The sequence below is a fragment of the Seriola lalandi genome, unplaced genomic scaffold (genome assembly GCF_002814215.2).
Source record: "Seriola lalandi dorsalis isolate HSWRI2012SDOR001 ecotype SW California unplaced genomic scaffold, Sedor1 jcf7180002054892, whole genome shotgun sequence".
Lineage (NCBI taxonomy): Eukaryota > Metazoa > Chordata > Actinopteri > Carangiformes > Carangidae > Seriola > Seriola lalandi.
The window spans coordinates 696996-714250 of record NW_019525444.1 but is presented as its reverse complement, the minus strand read 5'-3'; the positions used below and the strand labels follow the sequence as shown (position 1 = coordinate 714250).

At 42.2% G+C, this 17255-nt stretch overlaps 1 protein-coding gene across 1 annotated transcript in view; it reads right to left on the bottom strand.

The window, feature by feature from the left end:
* Positions 1 to 17255, bottom strand: part of trrap (transformation/transcription domain-associated protein) — an 81457-nt gene that overhangs the window by 36250 nt on the left and 27952 nt on the right. The window contains exons 36-49 of the mRNA XM_023429246.2: positions 15223 to 15351; positions 13951 to 14217; positions 13289 to 13495; positions 11168 to 11326; positions 10659 to 10796; positions 9317 to 9427; positions 8344 to 8490; positions 6214 to 6427; positions 5840 to 5968; positions 4812 to 4961; positions 2994 to 3193; positions 2398 to 2519; positions 551 to 764; positions 154 to 333 (exon numbers count right to left, since the gene is read on the bottom strand). Coding sequence (XP_023285014.1) covers positions 154 to 333; positions 551 to 764; positions 2398 to 2519; positions 2994 to 3193; positions 4812 to 4961; positions 5840 to 5968; positions 6214 to 6427; positions 8344 to 8490; positions 9317 to 9427; positions 10659 to 10796; positions 11168 to 11326; positions 13289 to 13495; positions 13951 to 14217; positions 15223 to 15351 — 2367 coding nt within the window. The remainder of the gene's footprint in view (positions 1 to 153; positions 334 to 550; positions 765 to 2397; positions 2520 to 2993; positions 3194 to 4811; positions 4962 to 5839; positions 5969 to 6213; positions 6428 to 8343; positions 8491 to 9316; positions 9428 to 10658; positions 10797 to 11167; positions 11327 to 13288; positions 13496 to 13950; positions 14218 to 15222; positions 15352 to 17255) is intronic.

Sequence of the window (17255 nt, the reverse complement as noted above, 5' to 3'; positions counted from 1 at the left end):
CATCAACAGCGTTTAGGTAATTAGTGAGGGATGAGAACAGAGACTTTTACAGACAGACAAAGAAGCAGGATCACAGTGGGATAATGTGATAGTTTGTGTGGGAGATGTCTCTTGATGCATTGTGGTATTTGTGCGTCTCTTTGTGTGCCTCACCTCCTCCTTGGTCTCACTATTCTCCCTCTCACGCGGCTCCTGTTTGACATGCGTTGCCATGGCGAAGGCGGCACGGTCATGGCTGTCAGCCAGGTTGATGACGTTAGTGATAGACGGCAGCATGGATCCCTGACAGCTGGTGCCGATGATGGTGTTTCGTTCACACACTGCCAGCAGCAGCTAATACACACACACACACACACACGCACACAAATGCAAGAAGATCAGTAACAGAAACCGACATGACAATTGATGGGCATGACAAGAGGCTGCTGAAACTAAAAAAAAGGCCTAAACAAAAGAAAGACTTATTCTATGAGTCAACAACACATTCTTTTTATTGCTGGATAAAAGGCTTAAAGGCCTGCTGAAAGATCAGAGACGGTACTCTGTTTACCTCTATGCACTGTTTGATCCAGAAGTGGCTGCCCATGGCCTCCCAGTTCTGAGAGCAGCAGATGTAGAGAAGCCTCTCATAGACACGCCGCTTCATGGAGGAATCAAACACCTCAAAGAACTTGGCTCTGATCAGTGGCTGAGTGCAGCGAAGCCCTGAGAGGAACGCCGGCTCTAACTTGGATGTGATATCACTTCCTGAAAGGCTCTCATCCCTGAATAATGTGAGGGACAAAACATCTATTTAACAGAGCTTGCATGCTGGCTCGTACCCATTTTACTTCCATGATTTATGAAAGCAGAATACAGACATTTTGTTAGCGATAAAACATTTAATGCACTTTGAACTTCTACAGAGAGAAGTCACGGCATCGATGTCGAAAACTACAGTGAGACAACTGTGGAAAACAAGTCGCAATATCAAACAAACCTATGAAGTACACAGAAAAACTGAAAAATGAGAGCACCCATACCCTGCAATAACTCCACTTTGTGAAGCTTGTATTACTAGACTATTGCTTTGACTTCTGTTAACGGCATCTGTAAAATAATTATATTACTAAATATCAATGCAATACATTTTTGTACAAGGAAAAAATAGGGTTTTTTTCTCAATTATCACATTTTTAGAAAATATTTGAAACAAATTATCTGATTATTTGATTAACAATCACAAGAAAACTTAATAAACTAAATTAATCTATGTTGGGAGCTGATTTTTTTCTTTTGTTTCTTATTGGGTTTAAGGGCTTATTTATAAATAGAGCAGGCAGGTACGATTCCAAACATACTACAAGCATAAAAGATAATGTCATAGCAACATTCAAATGCGAAGGTGCCAGGATGTTTGAGCAGCCATGTTGCCATGTTGAGGATCACTGAAATGTGGGGAGAAGGCAGTTAACACTGAATATTGGGTAAAATTAAATCTCTTTGATGTGGATAGTGCAGTGATAGTAAAGCACTAACAGTCATGCATTAAACACTTAAATAACAAATGTCATCATTTCGACATCATCTTGCTGCACTTAATGCGCCTCATGGGTATCATTCACATAACAGAAGGAGAGAGGGAAGGTGGGATAAAAGCGACAACACAAAAGGCAAGGCTACACCAGCTGCACACTACCCCCTATTTGTGCTACTCTCTTAATCACACATTGTTCTGGAACAGCTGCTTTATCATTTCATTATGATTACTTGCTGTCCATCATGGCTTTACAGCTCGTTTTAAACCTTTTGACATGAAGAGCAGATGGGGTGGAGGGATACAGGGTACATTTGGCTGATTAAATGTGTATGTGTGTAAGACAGAAAGACAAAGAGCGCAGTGGTTTGATGAATAGCAGGCAGTAGGATAGTCTCTTCCCCTCTGGCCCCCGCCTGCTGGGTGTCCTGTCATGAGTTGGCGGAGTCCTGGCAGTACTGTAGCCCTGTGAAAGACCCAGTCGCAATATCTATCTCTATCACTATCTGCCGTCTTTCTCACCCCTTCTGCACAATACCACCCTCCTCTTCTCCACCCTTTAATTTCTCAGCTACAAATTCTATTAATTTATTCCATTGCTTCCATGTGCCCCCAACTCATCCTAAGTATTTCCATCTATCTTTCATGATCAATCTTTTCTTATCCTTTTATCTTTCAAAAGAAAAAAGTTGAATGGTTCACTGCTCATGCTTCGAACTCCCTCCTCCTCATCTCCATTCTCCATTGCTCCTTGACCCAACCTCCCATGTCTTTCCCCGCCTCAACCTCCCGACCTTCATCCCTCCTGTGAAGATGGATGCAAGGGCGGCATGGCTTTAGTGGCACGGCCATTTGGCCATGTGATGAATGGCAGTAATTACCTGTAGACGTAATTAACGAGGTCCAGGAACTGGGCATTTAACTCAAGTTCATCGGGGAAACGCTTCTCTATGTAGGTCATCATCTTCACCAGCAAGATGGACTTCTCGCGTAGGTTCGGCATCTGTAAGGAAGAAGAATGTCGATTAGAAAAGAGAGATAAAGGGAGAAGATATTATACAAAAGAGACAGCGCGTAGGAAGAGGAGAGAAAATGTAAAACAAAGATAATCCCTTCAGGTATTTTCTTATAGCTGCATCTCTGTCCACCTCAGCCCTGTAGTGCTTGCTCTCCTTCTACAGCTTAAAAGAAAATAAAGACCAAAGACATCTGTGTGGGTATTATGCTAATGTTAACCTGACTGGATTTAGAAAATATGCTTTGCTTGTTGTTTGTCGAAAGGTTTCACAACTTTTAAAATGTACACTGCTGATTCAGTTCCTGGATTCACCCCTACTATTATGAAAGAAATAATGCAGTGATCTACCAAATCACACATTTTTATTTTATGTTTGTACACACTATATTTGTATAACCTAAAGCTGTTTTCAGAGTCTAACACTCTGAACTGTCTCACCGTGAAAAGCCTCCTTCCTACCTGGTTGGCAGCCATGGGCGAATTGTTTTTCACCCACTCTTCCACGATCTTTACAACAGCACGGAGGATTTTGGGGTCAGGGGACTTCTCAATCAGCGAAGTGAGGATGACCTGGATGAAGTTCTTCCTCATTTCCATGCTCATGACCGACAATCGAGTCTTCACCAGGTCAAGACTCAGCATCACCAGCTCACTGGTCACTATGAGCACACGAGAGAGACACAACATTAGCAATTTTAGTATTAGTGCTGATGGGAAGCATGTGTTGACATTTATAGATAAATTATTGCATAAGTTTAGAGCACGTATGTTTGTATAATCTGAGCTGAGCATGTTTCCAACACCTGCTAGGAAATGGATTTTGTTCTTCTTTTATTGCTACTCTAAAACTAAGAGCTGCAAAAGAAAATAAAGTTTCACCTCATGTCCTGTTTTCTCAAGAATCAAGCTGGCCTTGCACACATCTACACTCACATCACCCATTTAACACTTGCTATGTGAGTGCTATGTGAGAGTTAGCAGCCAAGACACAATTAGACAGTTTCAATACAAACAGTGCTTCAGTTAAGATTACTAGATTAGAGACATGAACGGTCTTTAGGAGCAATGGCCTTGCTGGTCAGATAGCCTTTGGTCTTGGTGACTATAACTGCTCCTAGTGGAGAGTAAATGTCTGTGTTTCCTGATATAGTCATTAGGGTCCCATTTAAAGCACAGATAGCATCGTACAACTATTACCTCCTGTCTGAAGTAGCAACAGGAATTATGTACTACCTACGTCTATAAACCTGATGAAGCCAAGCTCAGAGAAGAAAACGAACAGCAAACTTTAGTAAATTTTGTAATCGTCATGACAAAACAAAAAAAAAACCTAAAGCTATTATACAACAAGACTTAAACTTGTGAAACTCTTTACCCTTGCTTGCAGACACACAAGGCAAGTTGTGTTTCCACATCAAACAGTGTCTACCTTTTCCAACCCAGAGCAAAACAGCACAAGGTGACCATCTGTTTGCTGTATCCAGAGAGCGGCTAGGACACAATACGGGCTGGGAAACTAGAGCTGAGGAACATTCCCTGTGAAACCAGACTATCTGTAGAGTGGATCTCCCCTGACCACGAGCTTTTGAGAACACAGCTGGGGCTCACTGATATAGAACTTTTGATAGGGTCTTTGTATGGAGCCAGGTACTGCTGAGATATATGGGATATCTGAGCTCTTACGGAGTCTGAGGAAGGTCACCGTGTGAGATTGAGCTCACACACAGTCAACCCCTTGTTGGATCAGAGTTGGTGAAAGTACGCACACTGGCCTTCCTGGTAGTGTCAGCGAGCTTTAACTGCAGCCCCGCAGAATCAGTTCAACTGAACCTCTAGTTGAACTCAAGAACTGGGGTAAATATTTGAGCCAGATGGTGAGAGAAGTGTAGTTAGTAGGGCAAAGCTGACTGTGGAATTAATGTGACTGGCAACAAGTTTTCTTTGCACATGTGTTAGAATTGATGTGGAGACATGAGTGTATGTGTTTGAGTTTTATATTTAATTACTACTACTGCTACTATTGCTGCATTGTCATATTATAAACCAGCTTATACTAGCCCCTCTTAATTATGAAAACAAAATGTAGTTGTCTTAATGTAGTTCTGAATTTCTAACAGTCAATGTATTTTAGTATTTGGTATTAGTGATACATATAAACTAAACATCCCTTAAACTTCTGTCAAGCGTGTCTTTGTGTGTCTGTGTGTTGTGTGTTTATTTGTAATACAGAGTACATATGTGTGTATCTTTCCACTGAATTCATGTCCGTGCATGTACCTGTGCTGGTTTCGGTGACCCCTGGGTTGGCCTGCTGGGGGCTCAGGTGTTCCCGCACCATCTTCTGTAGTGAGCGCATGAACACAGAGATGAGGCGATCGATGTAGCTGGCATTGTAACTGCAGGCTGACTTCAGGATCATCAGTGTTCCTGGAAGACAAGCGAAGGGGAGGGGAGGCAGATGAAGGGAGGGAAAGAATGGAAATACAATAATCTAGACAAGATCCTCAACCTCTGCGGAGCAAGGTATCAGACACGTGCACCTGCAGTCAGGTGGTGTTCATTCTCAGAGCACCACAAAGACTGGATTTTTTTTTTTATATGGAAATCTGACCAAAGTTTCAGTGTGTCTCAGAGGCAGGGATAGGTATGAGTAACGTCCCTCTCCGTTTCTGCTCCCGGAAGGGAGACAAATGTTGAAATGTCACCCCCTGGCCAGATGGATGCATCACATCAGCGCTTCCTCTTTTTGACAGCAGGATACCAAAAGCTGTCTATTGACCACAAGTGCCATTTTGGGAAACCATATCAAATAGTATTACCTTTAGACTTCTCTCCAACAGCCATCTGGTCGCCTTGAGGCTCCTTTATTTGGAGAGCTATTATACTGTGTTTTAAAATTATTAGTATAGTTTCTTTAGATCAAGCTATAATGTAAAGTTTTTCCATAAATAGCCTACTACATCTGGGTGTGTAACAGTAATGTTTGAACAGGGAGGGAGGTCGAAAGCAGCAATCCTTCCCAAGACAACCTTTCCCAAGTTGCTGGACTGTGGCCTCAGTTTAAACAGGCCAGATGTTAGCCCGAGCAGCGGCGCCCATTGGCTTGCATTTTAACGACCCACTCACTGGCTTAATTGCTACAAGTGACTGAGAGGCAGCTCGGTTTTGTAGGAAAAAGAGTGTGAGCGTGAAAAAAAAAAAAATACAGGGTTTATGAGCAACAAAGTGAGTGTAACAGAGCACAAGAGGGTAGAAAGGGATTAATGAGAAAAAAGAAGGGACAACTGGAATGCTGAAGGTCTTACCGAAGAGCTGTGTGGGGTTAGTGTTACTTGTGGCTTTTTCATAGTTGGTAAGTCCCTCATAGATGACTTTGCCCACAGCAGCATACAGACACTCCAATTCCTCATACTTAGACGCCACAGTTGATGTGCCTGGAGAAAGAAAGCAACATTTGCTTCAAACAAAGAATAGCTGAAAAATAAATACGTTACTAAATTTAACACATGGCACAGCAAAACAAGCTTAAGAATTTAAGCATCAGTGATCCTAACCAAACAGAACAGTGGTCCAAATATTTTGGCACTCTTTAATGAGCACAGCAGGGAGCGGACAATTTCTCAGAGAGAACTGGTCTGACTCTCTGTTCGAATTTAGGTGTTAGGCACTGGAAACTTACTAGGCTCAGTGGGGAAGATGCTCATGAGGCGAGAAAGGAGGGAGTGGACGGCCCGTAGGACTTTAGTGTTGCCACAGGTCATACATGCAGCAATGCCCCGCTGGAGGGGTTTGAAGTGGGCCAGGATGGCTGGGGACTGCAGCACCGTCAGCAGGAAGCACAGAATCTCCAGTCCAGTGCAGATATTGGAGATGTTGGCCTGTGCTGGTTGCTCCTGAGAGGACACGGAGGAGAACAGTGAAACCAAGAGTAATTAAGGAGTGTGTACATCAATAATGTGTCATTTTTATTTCTGTCACAACACATAAAACACAATGTGCTTGCCATATATAGCAAAATATCCAGATTTATGTTTTTCAGCCATGAGTCTACAATCCTAAAACAAGGAAAACTATGGTGCAAATTCATCAGGGACTTTTCCAATGGCAAAGTGGCCTTGGATACTACTGTACACTAATCTTTCAAGTTCTTATTCCATACAAATTTGAGACAAAAAAAAAAAAAAAAAAAAGAAAATCAATACACACAGAGGTATTTCTCACAGAAAAGAACCACGGCATCGGGATCACTGCTAAACCAAAGATCAATGGCCAACATCAGGTAGTAATTTTGTCTAAATTGCAATCAAGGTTTACGACAATGGCAGGGCCAAGAGGATAATCTGGGACAGATCCATGGCACTAATCTTGGCTAATGAACAAGGTGACTCTTGTGATAAGACTGCTGGTAGATATTAGGGTAGTATTGATTTTTGCACTGTATTAACAGAATGGGACCTTGTCTCTGGAGCCATGCAGATAGGGCATACGCATGTTTTTGCCTCAGTGCGTGAATGTGTGCACGTTTTGTGTGAATGTCCTCTGCCCCTCCTAATTTGCCCTCTCACGCCACTCCTCCTGACTCTTAATCACTGTCATGCCAGTACAATGAGATGATAAAAGGTAATCCGATTTAGAGCATTGTTCATTAGTCTGAGTAAGACGGCTGAGCAGGTAGAGCATGCTCCCGAGGGGGATGGGCTTGTGTATGTGCATCTGCATAAGACCTACAGAAAGCCTTGTTTGTCAGACCATCCCTATGGGATCTGGAGGGGCCGATTGGGTTTGTGTGTGTGTGTGTGTGTGTGTGTGTGTGTGTGTGTGTGTGTGTAGGCAGAGAGAAAGGCGCGGCCGATGCAGAGATCCCCAATAGAGAACAAGGGAAGTAAGTGACAATTGCCAGCACATGGCGATAACCTCGTCTGAACAGTGGCACCAAATCAGACCGGAGAGATGAGTAGAGAGGGGAGCAACAGATAAAATGAGAGAAGAGAGGCTGCGATAAGAGGCTGAAAAGAAAAGAAGAGATGAGAGGAAGAAGTGGTGGCAAGAGAGACGGAGAAAGTCGAGGAGAGATGCAGAGAGGCACAGCAGGGCGATACAGACGGCAAGGATGAGGAGTTTAGGATGAAGAGGACTGTGGGGTTGAGCGAGAAGGCACAGGCCAACCCGGATAGACTCCTGTTATCTCGCCACTGTCATTATTTTGTCATTATGGCAGTTTGCGCCTCACTTCATGTATTACTGATAACAGACAAAGGACTTGGAGGCATTAGAGCAAATACTAAGAGCTTAAGCAGGGAGAGGAAAACTTCTGCAGTGTCTGGGAAGGCGAGCAGCAGAGACACATTAGTTGTCCTTTACTGTTTGCTGCTTATTGCTTTGAGCTGTAACAATAAGCCTGAATATTTTGAATTTTATTAAACATGTTTGCCTTAAAGATTATTGTGACATACGCTTTCACTCGCAACTTTAAATAATGTCTGACATGCTCACGTAAACAAATACTGTTTTTGGATTTCAGAACAGCAACAGTCCTCATCACTAAATAGAAAAGATAAGCCAGACACTTTCAGAAAGTTAATATTCATCAGTGGGAAATTCAAGGAAAAGCCATGACAGGTGTGGACAGTGACTGACAAGCGATCTCTGGCAAAAGTTGCGGGGAAACACAGCAGTAATAATGGTTTACAAGGCTCCAGACTAACTTTGTTACACCAAAAATGTCACCGACACAAGCACAAGTCTGGCTATATGAAATATAAAGACAGCCTAACAAGGCACAGCTATTCTGAAAGCATTGCTGTCTTACCACCGTCATAAGCAGCTTGTCAAACCACTGTAGCTTGAGCTCAGCGCGAGGCCACATGTCAGGCCTGAGGGCAGTTTTCATCAGGCTAACGCAGCGACGGGACAGCAGCTCCCCTGGAGAGCCGGCCACATTGGTGCTGTCGTTCACCTAGACAGAAGAGAGGAAAGAAGATTGGTATCATTGTCTTTATCAGTGACAATGGTTCTTTATTTTCAATATCACAATGGTGTCCTGATAAGGTAAAAAAAAAAAAAAGAGATGAGGCTGTTCACAATATATTATTATATAATTTCATTCACCCCAGCTAAACTTCAACAGTTGAATACCCAGGAAGGAGAGCGTCTTTCAATGAGAAAGTCTAGTTCAAGCCCTCATGGTGACAAGCATCCACCTTGTGTGAGCATCCTTGAACAAAACAATGAATCCCTATCAGCTCTAGGTGTGATGTTCTTTGGTTGATGGTAATCCTTGGTGCCAAGGGGAAAGATACAATTTTTCTACAGGGATCAATTTAGTATCACAATACACTCTTATCAAGTGGAATACAAAGGAAAGATTATGTTTCTATAGACTGTTCTGAGAGCAGTGAGTTATCCTCAGCAGTTATATTCAACAGAGATGGTTGGGTGAACAGTGAGAATGAAGCTTGGCCCAAAAACAGAAAGTAGGAAAGTCAAGGTGAGTGAAATCTCAACAGTCTATTTCAGGCTTGTAACCAAGGTCATCACTGCCACTAGACCAAGGGACAGCTGTGTGAGGAGACACAGTGTGTGTCTTTGTATGTGCCCGACTGAGTGTGTGGAGATGCGTTTAGGACAGCCACCAGGTGTGTCCTACCTTCACCACTGAGGGGTTAGAATAGTTGTGTCCTACCTGGCAGGCGCTATGGATGGCAGAGCTGTACCTGGTGCGAGAGTGTGTGTGTGCGTGAGATGAGGTGCTATGTGTGAGGTGGTGATGGTGGGGGTGTTACCTGGCATGCAATCCTGATGAGGAAGTTGACCACGGTGTCCGTATGTTGTTTCTCGACAGGCTTGGTGAGCATGGTCTCTGTCCCTGGCATAGACTGGCTGCGGCCAAACACCTAAAAGACATAAAAACAATTAAACAATTAATATGTCAGATTCTTTTTCCTTTGAAAACTGAGAAAAGAAAGCTTCTGTTAAAAAAAGAAGATCTTTCCCTGGCTAGGAATCTACAAACATGCATAATAACACTCTGCGACAGCAGTGCTAACATTGGACAGTCTTTGGTGGAAGTGGAGGGAGTATATCAAAGAGCCTGCACTAAGCCAGATTTTTGCCTGCATTGCTTGCAGTGAAAAGTAGACTGGAACTATGATTTCCTGATAATTATCCTGGCAACTTTCTGAGGAATTAACATTTCCCGAGCTCCAGCAGAAACAAATGCTGCTTTTGCATTTCTCTCCTGACATAAGCTTTCACCTGATGGAAATCAGGACCGTCATTAAGGCAGTAACCACTAAGACTTGTGCTAGTGTTTCCTCAAAGTACAACATCTTAGGTATTAAGGTGATTTTTTAAAACACCATAATATGAAACAGGATTTTGTATCTGTACAGGGACAGCCACAATGCTGTTGCATTTGCAGTTTTGGTACAGGAGTATTCATTCTGCAGGCTTTCAACAACCACAATGTGAACATTCACATTTTGGAATTTATTACCAAAATTATGAAATAAATTTACCAAATAAAATTATTATTTTACAATAGGGGAGCCCAAAAAATAAACTTTATTCAAACTATGCTTTTCCCAATCATGGCTGTCAGGTCTACAACAAACAGCCAGAGATACACAGTTGACTGAGGTGGGACTCCAGCAGTCAGGCACGATCATTAGTCAGGCACAACCTGGAGGGCTGTTACAGGAAGCTCGTTTTATTCTAAATAAAAACAGACTTTTGAGACTTTGTTTTCTATGTATCTGAAAAAAAACTTAGATACAACCTAGATTCAGATTAAAAAGGGACTTCTTGCAAAAAAGGCATCTTATTCAGTTTTGGGACCTCAAAGACACACCAGACAATTTCTGTCTCAGACAGATGTTCAAATGGCTGTCTGATAAAAGTATCTTTCCGAATGCTCTGCAAGCATTCAGAGAAGCACAGGGACACCAAGCAAGAACTTTGATGGTAAGAGATGCACTTGTTAATTTAAGGAGGGTGTAAAAAAAAATATAACAAGATGAAACCAACTGCTGTACAGCCGGTTTCTTGCTAAAGTGACTGAGTACAGAGATCTACAAGCGACTGCCACATTCTACTGGCATCTGAGAGATTGCTGATTGAGCTCACCGTGGACGCAGCTCCAGCTGCTGTACGGAACCTCTTGACGTCCTGTCCAGCTGTTGCACTTTCCAGAGACAGTCCTCTTTTCACAGCTCCCCCGCTGGTTCCTTCACCACCAGCGGCTACTTCAGTCTCGGACTCCGGCTGCCACAGAGGAGAGAGGAAGATGGGGGTGAAGTTAACACACTTACAGTTCACAGAATAAACATTCTGACCAGTTCCTACAACATTATTAGTCATGAGTATCTACTGAACATGGGTAAGAAAATTAGATTAAAACATGTATCTCTATGATAAATACCTTTATCTTGTAAAATAATAAACATTGCCAGTCAGAAATGATCCATTTGTAACATTTAAAATATAATAAACCATATCACGTTTGAATGTGTATGACAACAGGGAACCTTAAACTGGAAAGCTTGACAACTTTTGAAATTAATAAAAAAACTGTGTGTAGGTCAGGCAGCCTGTTTGTCTGGATTTATGTCTATTTACATAATCCATGAACACACCTGTTGGTCTTTGATTCTCTGTAATTCCCACTTAATGACCACTTCAGCCAGGTCAACAGCCAGTTTCCTTTGCTCTATGGTCACACTGGGGGTGAACCCCAGACGCTGCATTGCACTGATCATATGCTGCACCAAGTGGTGGCGCACGGGGTAGTACACCTGGAATGAGACAGCAGTAAATACATGTTTAAGTGATAATGTGTGAATATACCATACCTATACCATAGTGAGTCAACATTTTGAATAAATCTAGTTCACAAAAGCTTATGTATTTTTGCGTTCTAAACTCAAACTGTCAGGTAGGACTATACTGCCCAAAGACACTCCCAAAAATGTTAAAATTATTAAAAAAAATTAATTATAAAAATAAGAAATGAAGCACGAATATTTTTGCATACTTATTTTTTTTTAAGGGAATTTTATATTTAAGTGTAATTCTGGTTTGGCTTTTTAGCCTAACCCTCAACAGATGAGGAGGAGAACCTCACTGTACGAGATCTTCCCTTAACTTCTACCATTTTATCATGGCGTTAAATGGGCCGTTTTGCCACAATCACCCGTTACTGGTCTATGCATCTCAAACAAAAAAAAGCCACAGCGTCCATGTTATTGTACAATTCTTCCCCTAGAACTGGGGACACTGCCCACACTTTGCTCTAGATTTTGGGATGATAACACATACAAAGTTAAACAGGGTCCTCAATCACTCAGACACTTAGTCAGAAGAGGCAAACTCTAATGTTGTATTCCCACTTAGTCTCAAGGACATGATGACACACACTTAGCCCCGAACATTCACACTCTCAAGAGTCACACTCAAGAGTCACTTAGCTTCATCGCAAACCGAACTGGGACTCTCAAACACAGAGACACGCGTAGACAAAAGAGCAAGAGATGAGATGTCTATCTGAGGGCTGTTGCCAGTGTCAAAGAATATTAAAGCTTCTCACTTTGAGGGTAATTATGGTCGATAGAGCAGGACTTCACAGCCCTTTAATGACAGAGTGGCTAAGCCCTGTCCATCACGTGTGCACACAGACAAACACGCACACAATCTCTCCATTTCTTTATCACTCACTCATTCTCACACACACACACAGAGACACACACACACACACACACAGACACACACACACACACACAGTCTCTCATCTGTCTGTCATTATCTCCTCCCCAGTGTAATTATGCTGATGTGATTACATTAGATTAGTCATCTGGCCCAGTGAGAGCAGCCTGTCAGTGAGATAGAGAGGGGCGCTGAGGAAAATGTCAGTCTTCTGCTAAGAGACTGTCGCTCTCTGACTGGCGAGGCGGCGAACATCAGCTGAAGGAGCGAGAGGGCAGAAAATGTCTTTGAAGTTTAAGGAAAAAGGCGAACATAAAGGCCAATGATCCTTTGCTGGTGTTGACTTGCGCACAGACGAGTCCCTCTTTGACTCTGCTGATCATCACTGTGAGGGCGAGTCTGAGAATGTATCTGCATTAAGACGATTAAAGGCAGCAGGCGGTTACTATCAACTTCACTGCTCCGAGTTAATGATCCAGCTTTTGACTAGGAGACAACGGAGCACAGCACCATTGTAATTGTTCCACTAGCATCAAAATGAAACTCAAGTTTAGATAACTAATTTCACAAAAAACTATTAATTGTGCTGTACAAAACAATCCAGAGTTTTGCCCCATAGACTGGTTAAGAGGTGCCATATGTTTCAGGGAACTCACATAATCAGTAAAAATACCTAAAGAAATGGCAGCGGATGCAAACGAGAGTTGCCCTCTAACTTCTTGTGGCAGCTGCTTACTTTAAAGTACCACAAAATGTGAAATGTATGCAGACACTATTGTCAGCTGTCCTTATAAAATATTATATTGTGTGGTCTACATTGGGATGAACACCAGAGCCTTGTAGTTAACCATGCAGGCAAGTCGATGATGATAATTGATAATCATAATCATGATCATTTTAAGACACAGGGACAGAAATCAGATTTGTTTTGACCCTTTGTCTGCACCACCCAGCACGGATGAAGACGTTGGGAATCAATACTTTCAATAGTGATGGATCGACAGGAGGAAGTGAACTACTGGCCAGTGCACCATTGTTCTCTTATACCAGCTCACCCTGAAGTGCTGCACAATGAGATGCAGTATGTGCACCAGCTGCGGCACCGTGTGGCCCTCCTCCACAATGATCTTTCGAGTCCAGTGGGTCAACATCTGGTGGCCGTCCTCCATGCGGGCAGGCACAGCTGGTGTCAGGATGGCCATGGCCTGCCGTACGATGGCACGAGCCTCCATGGTGTGGGCCTTCAGCAGACTGTGGAAGACCTATACAAAGCACACAAACCAACATCTCTAATTTAGTAAGATACCAAGGTTTTCTAATGTTCTGTTTTTCCTTAACTTTCCTTTAACTGCTGTTTTCCTCTCTACACATTCATATTTCATTGGATGTGGGATTTCGGGTAGTACAAACAAGCACACACACTCTTACAAACATATACACACCCCTACCACATGCTCAGTTCCACTATATCATCACTTTCTCCATAAACACTATTCCCACAGTACCTGCCCTTATTTTAAGTATCTTCTATTGTGTATTCAGCTGTTGTCATTTCAGTTCAGTTGAGTCGTTCTCATCTTGATGATTTCCTTTTTGTTTTGTCTGTTTCTGTATAGATATGCTTTACAAACTTATTGCGTGTGTTTACATCTGCTACATAAATTTGCCATGTTTGATGTCTATTCTCTTTCCTTTCTGTCTTTGCATTCCTCCTCACCTGCAGAACGATCTTCTTGTGAATTGCGAACTTTGCAATGATGTGGGCCAGAAGTAAATGACCACTGTATTTACAGGCAGGGTCCACGCAGGCTTTGGGCAGTAGGCATGGCCAGGCAAACGTCATGAGGCGCCGCAGCTTGCTGTTGCGTGACTTGTTGTTGTCATGAATGTGGTGGGGTGCGTGCTCCACCAGCAGGGTGGAGAACTGCAGCAAGCAGATTCGCAGTGAGTCCAGAAGGTCAGCCTGCTTCTCCGGGTCCAGAACCTTGGAGAGGGATGAGAAGAGATGTAGGGTTAAAGAGTGTCGGGTCAAGGGGAAATGTGAAGAGTGAGTATATCTGCCTGGATTTGATTGAGTTACTGATCAATAACAGTGAATCAAATGTTATTTTTCCCCAGGTGGTGAGTTGTTCTTTGTATAAAACAAACACACTTTATTGTGAATGCCTGCGTTCTGTTGTAATTCTTAAGAGTTGCCAACAGAGGTCAACATAAGTCTTAGATTACTTAATGCAAGAGATAAAACCACATTCTATTGAATATACTGGTTCCCTGAATTGACAAAGTATACTGCTGTTCTGAGCAATGTTTACTTTCCAAAATTACATTTGAATGGCACTGCGGCACAATAGCAATCTACATTTTTTTTTTTTTACATATTGAGAACCTCTTTCAAAAAGACAGCTCTCTATTCAACAACCCCCATCAACATCTGAATTCCCTGGAGAGGAATTAGAGAGGAGAGCTGACAGAAAGAGGGAGGTGAGTGAGGAAATGAGTTTTAACCAGACCGTAGAGGAGCCATTAGCAGCCATTAGGACTGGTGTTAGTCAGTGATGAGATCTGCCACAGCACAAACAAACATGCTGACCTTTAGCATGGTCACAGCCTGACATTTACACCCGGAATTATAGTCTGGCCTGATGAATGAAACGTGATGGAAAGAGGGACCAGTAGGATGTTGTGAAGGAGGGAGAAAAACAAAGACAGATGGAAGAGAGATGAAAAGGAAGAAGAGAAAGATGGGATACCGGCAATTAAGTGATTGAGTAGAGAAGAATCAGACTAACTGGGATGTAGTTGATGACGACTGAGAGTATGGAGATGTGTTGGACTGATAAGACATTATGAGAGGAAATGCAGCAACTAATGAAATCAGAGAGGCTGATGGAGAGACAGAGTGGTCGAGTAATGAATAAAGAAAGCAGAGGAGAGAAAGATTTTGAGAAGAGGAGAAATAATGGCTGCAGGCGTATGTGTGCATGTTTACCTTAGTGATGAAGACACTGGTAATGCTTTCAGGATTGTCCCCTTCAGGGTTGGGTGGTCCAAGCAGCTGCTCACCTTCCCCCTTTTCAAAGCTGTACAGGAAGGCTGGATTCAATATGTGTTGCAGCACCTATGAAACAGGAAAAAAAAAATACAATGGTAAGAAACCCCAAAACATTTCTCCAGTTAATTACGAGAATGTGCAACCTTCACTCTCTCGGGTTTTAAAAGCCCAAAATGGATGATTTCACTGAGAGCACACCATCAAGAAAGGAGAAACTAATCAGTGAAATCACCTGATGTGGTCTTTCAAAAGCTGAACAAAAAGGAAAAACCTGCATAGCCCTTCATGGCACATGATTGAGTGATGAAATAGTAATCTACTCCAAAATCTATTCTAAAATCAAAAGGACACAGGCCCTTTTCAGATTGATAATAATGGAAAAAAACACTTTGATTCATCAGTAAGTGAAAAAGGAAATTAGAAGCATGGACAGATTTGACGTACAGCAATGTCAAATGCGACCTAAAACAATGGCATTTAAAGAAACAGACAGAACAACACAATTTCAACTCGAGATAAAGAACCATAATATGTATTCTTAATTTATCTATAAGCTTTGACAGAAAAGAAAAAACTAAACTACTGCTGATGCAAAGCTTAAAATACTATTTACCAACACCCCTGAAACCTGCAGGGATAGTCACTGAATAAAGACAAAGGCTTGATTAGCTAGTAAAATGCAGAATAACCCCACCACACTACACCGAACGACTGCATTTATTAAAGAAGCTGCTATCTGTTAATGAACCCTCATATTCAATCCATCATTGGGGAAGACAGGGCATTGCTCAGTGGAGAACGAGCTGTGGCAGCATATGTTCCAGCTCCTCCATTAGCACATTATTCACACACGCTCTACACAATGTACATGCATGGTTGATAGACTCACACATGCAGGCAGAAAAACACTCACACACCCTTAAATGAAGACACAAATAAAATGCATTGAGCACAAGTCTGTTCTTCAGTCTCATCTGTTCCTGTAATGCCATTATAGGATGTGATCCTGCAGGCTGTGTGTGTTGGTGCATGTGTGCACACATAATACCTCTGGGCAAGTAGCCTAAATCTCGTTTTGCAGGTGTCTTAATTATCGTAAATCCCATTTCCATACCCTTAAACAAATAACAAGAGTCTGTTGTGTGTGTGTGTGTGTGTGTGTGTGTGTGTGTTGCAGTGCGGCTGTGATTCCTCACCAACCACAATAGAAGAGAGATAGTGGCAAAGGGGGAACCAAAATAATGAAATGCCCCTATACACACACACCAGGAATGTGCAAATACGGTATGGGTTTTATTGTGCAGTAGCCACAGGAAGTCTTGAATAATAGCCACTACCAGCACTACAAGCACCTTTTAAAACTTTTTTTGTCAGTAGATCGTTTCTTCACACAGTTAGGTGAAGAGCTGCAGAATCTAATTTCACTGTGGGCAAATCTCAAACCTCACATAATCAAGGTCTGCCTCAATTATGTGTTTTCATTGAACCGGTTTTGTTATTTATCTAAATCTGACTGCTAACGCGAAGGCAATAATATAGCTGCACTCAGGTGTTTATCTTTTTTAAATTGCAGTAATTATCCAAACATGATTTAAAAAGTACCTTGGTAATAATTGTCTATTTTGTTGTTTAATTTGTTATTTTGAAACTTGTAAATAAAAGAAACAGAATTTAAATGTGAGTGAAAAACTTCACATATACATGCTAGAAGAGGCATGTAACGGGTATTACTGCAGTTTGACTTCACTCTCCACTGAGGAGATGATACTAGCACAGCATGTAGACACATTCTGATGTTGTAGAAAATTCTGCTTCACTGTATGTCATGTTGTGAATAAAAAAAAGGAAAAAAAAAAGGGAAACAGAATGAGAAACAGACTCGCTGTGCTTCATAAATTTCAGTGTTTCCTCTACATTCATTTAGCAGTGGCGGCCCGCCACTGCTAAATCATAGCCGCCACGCCTTCAAA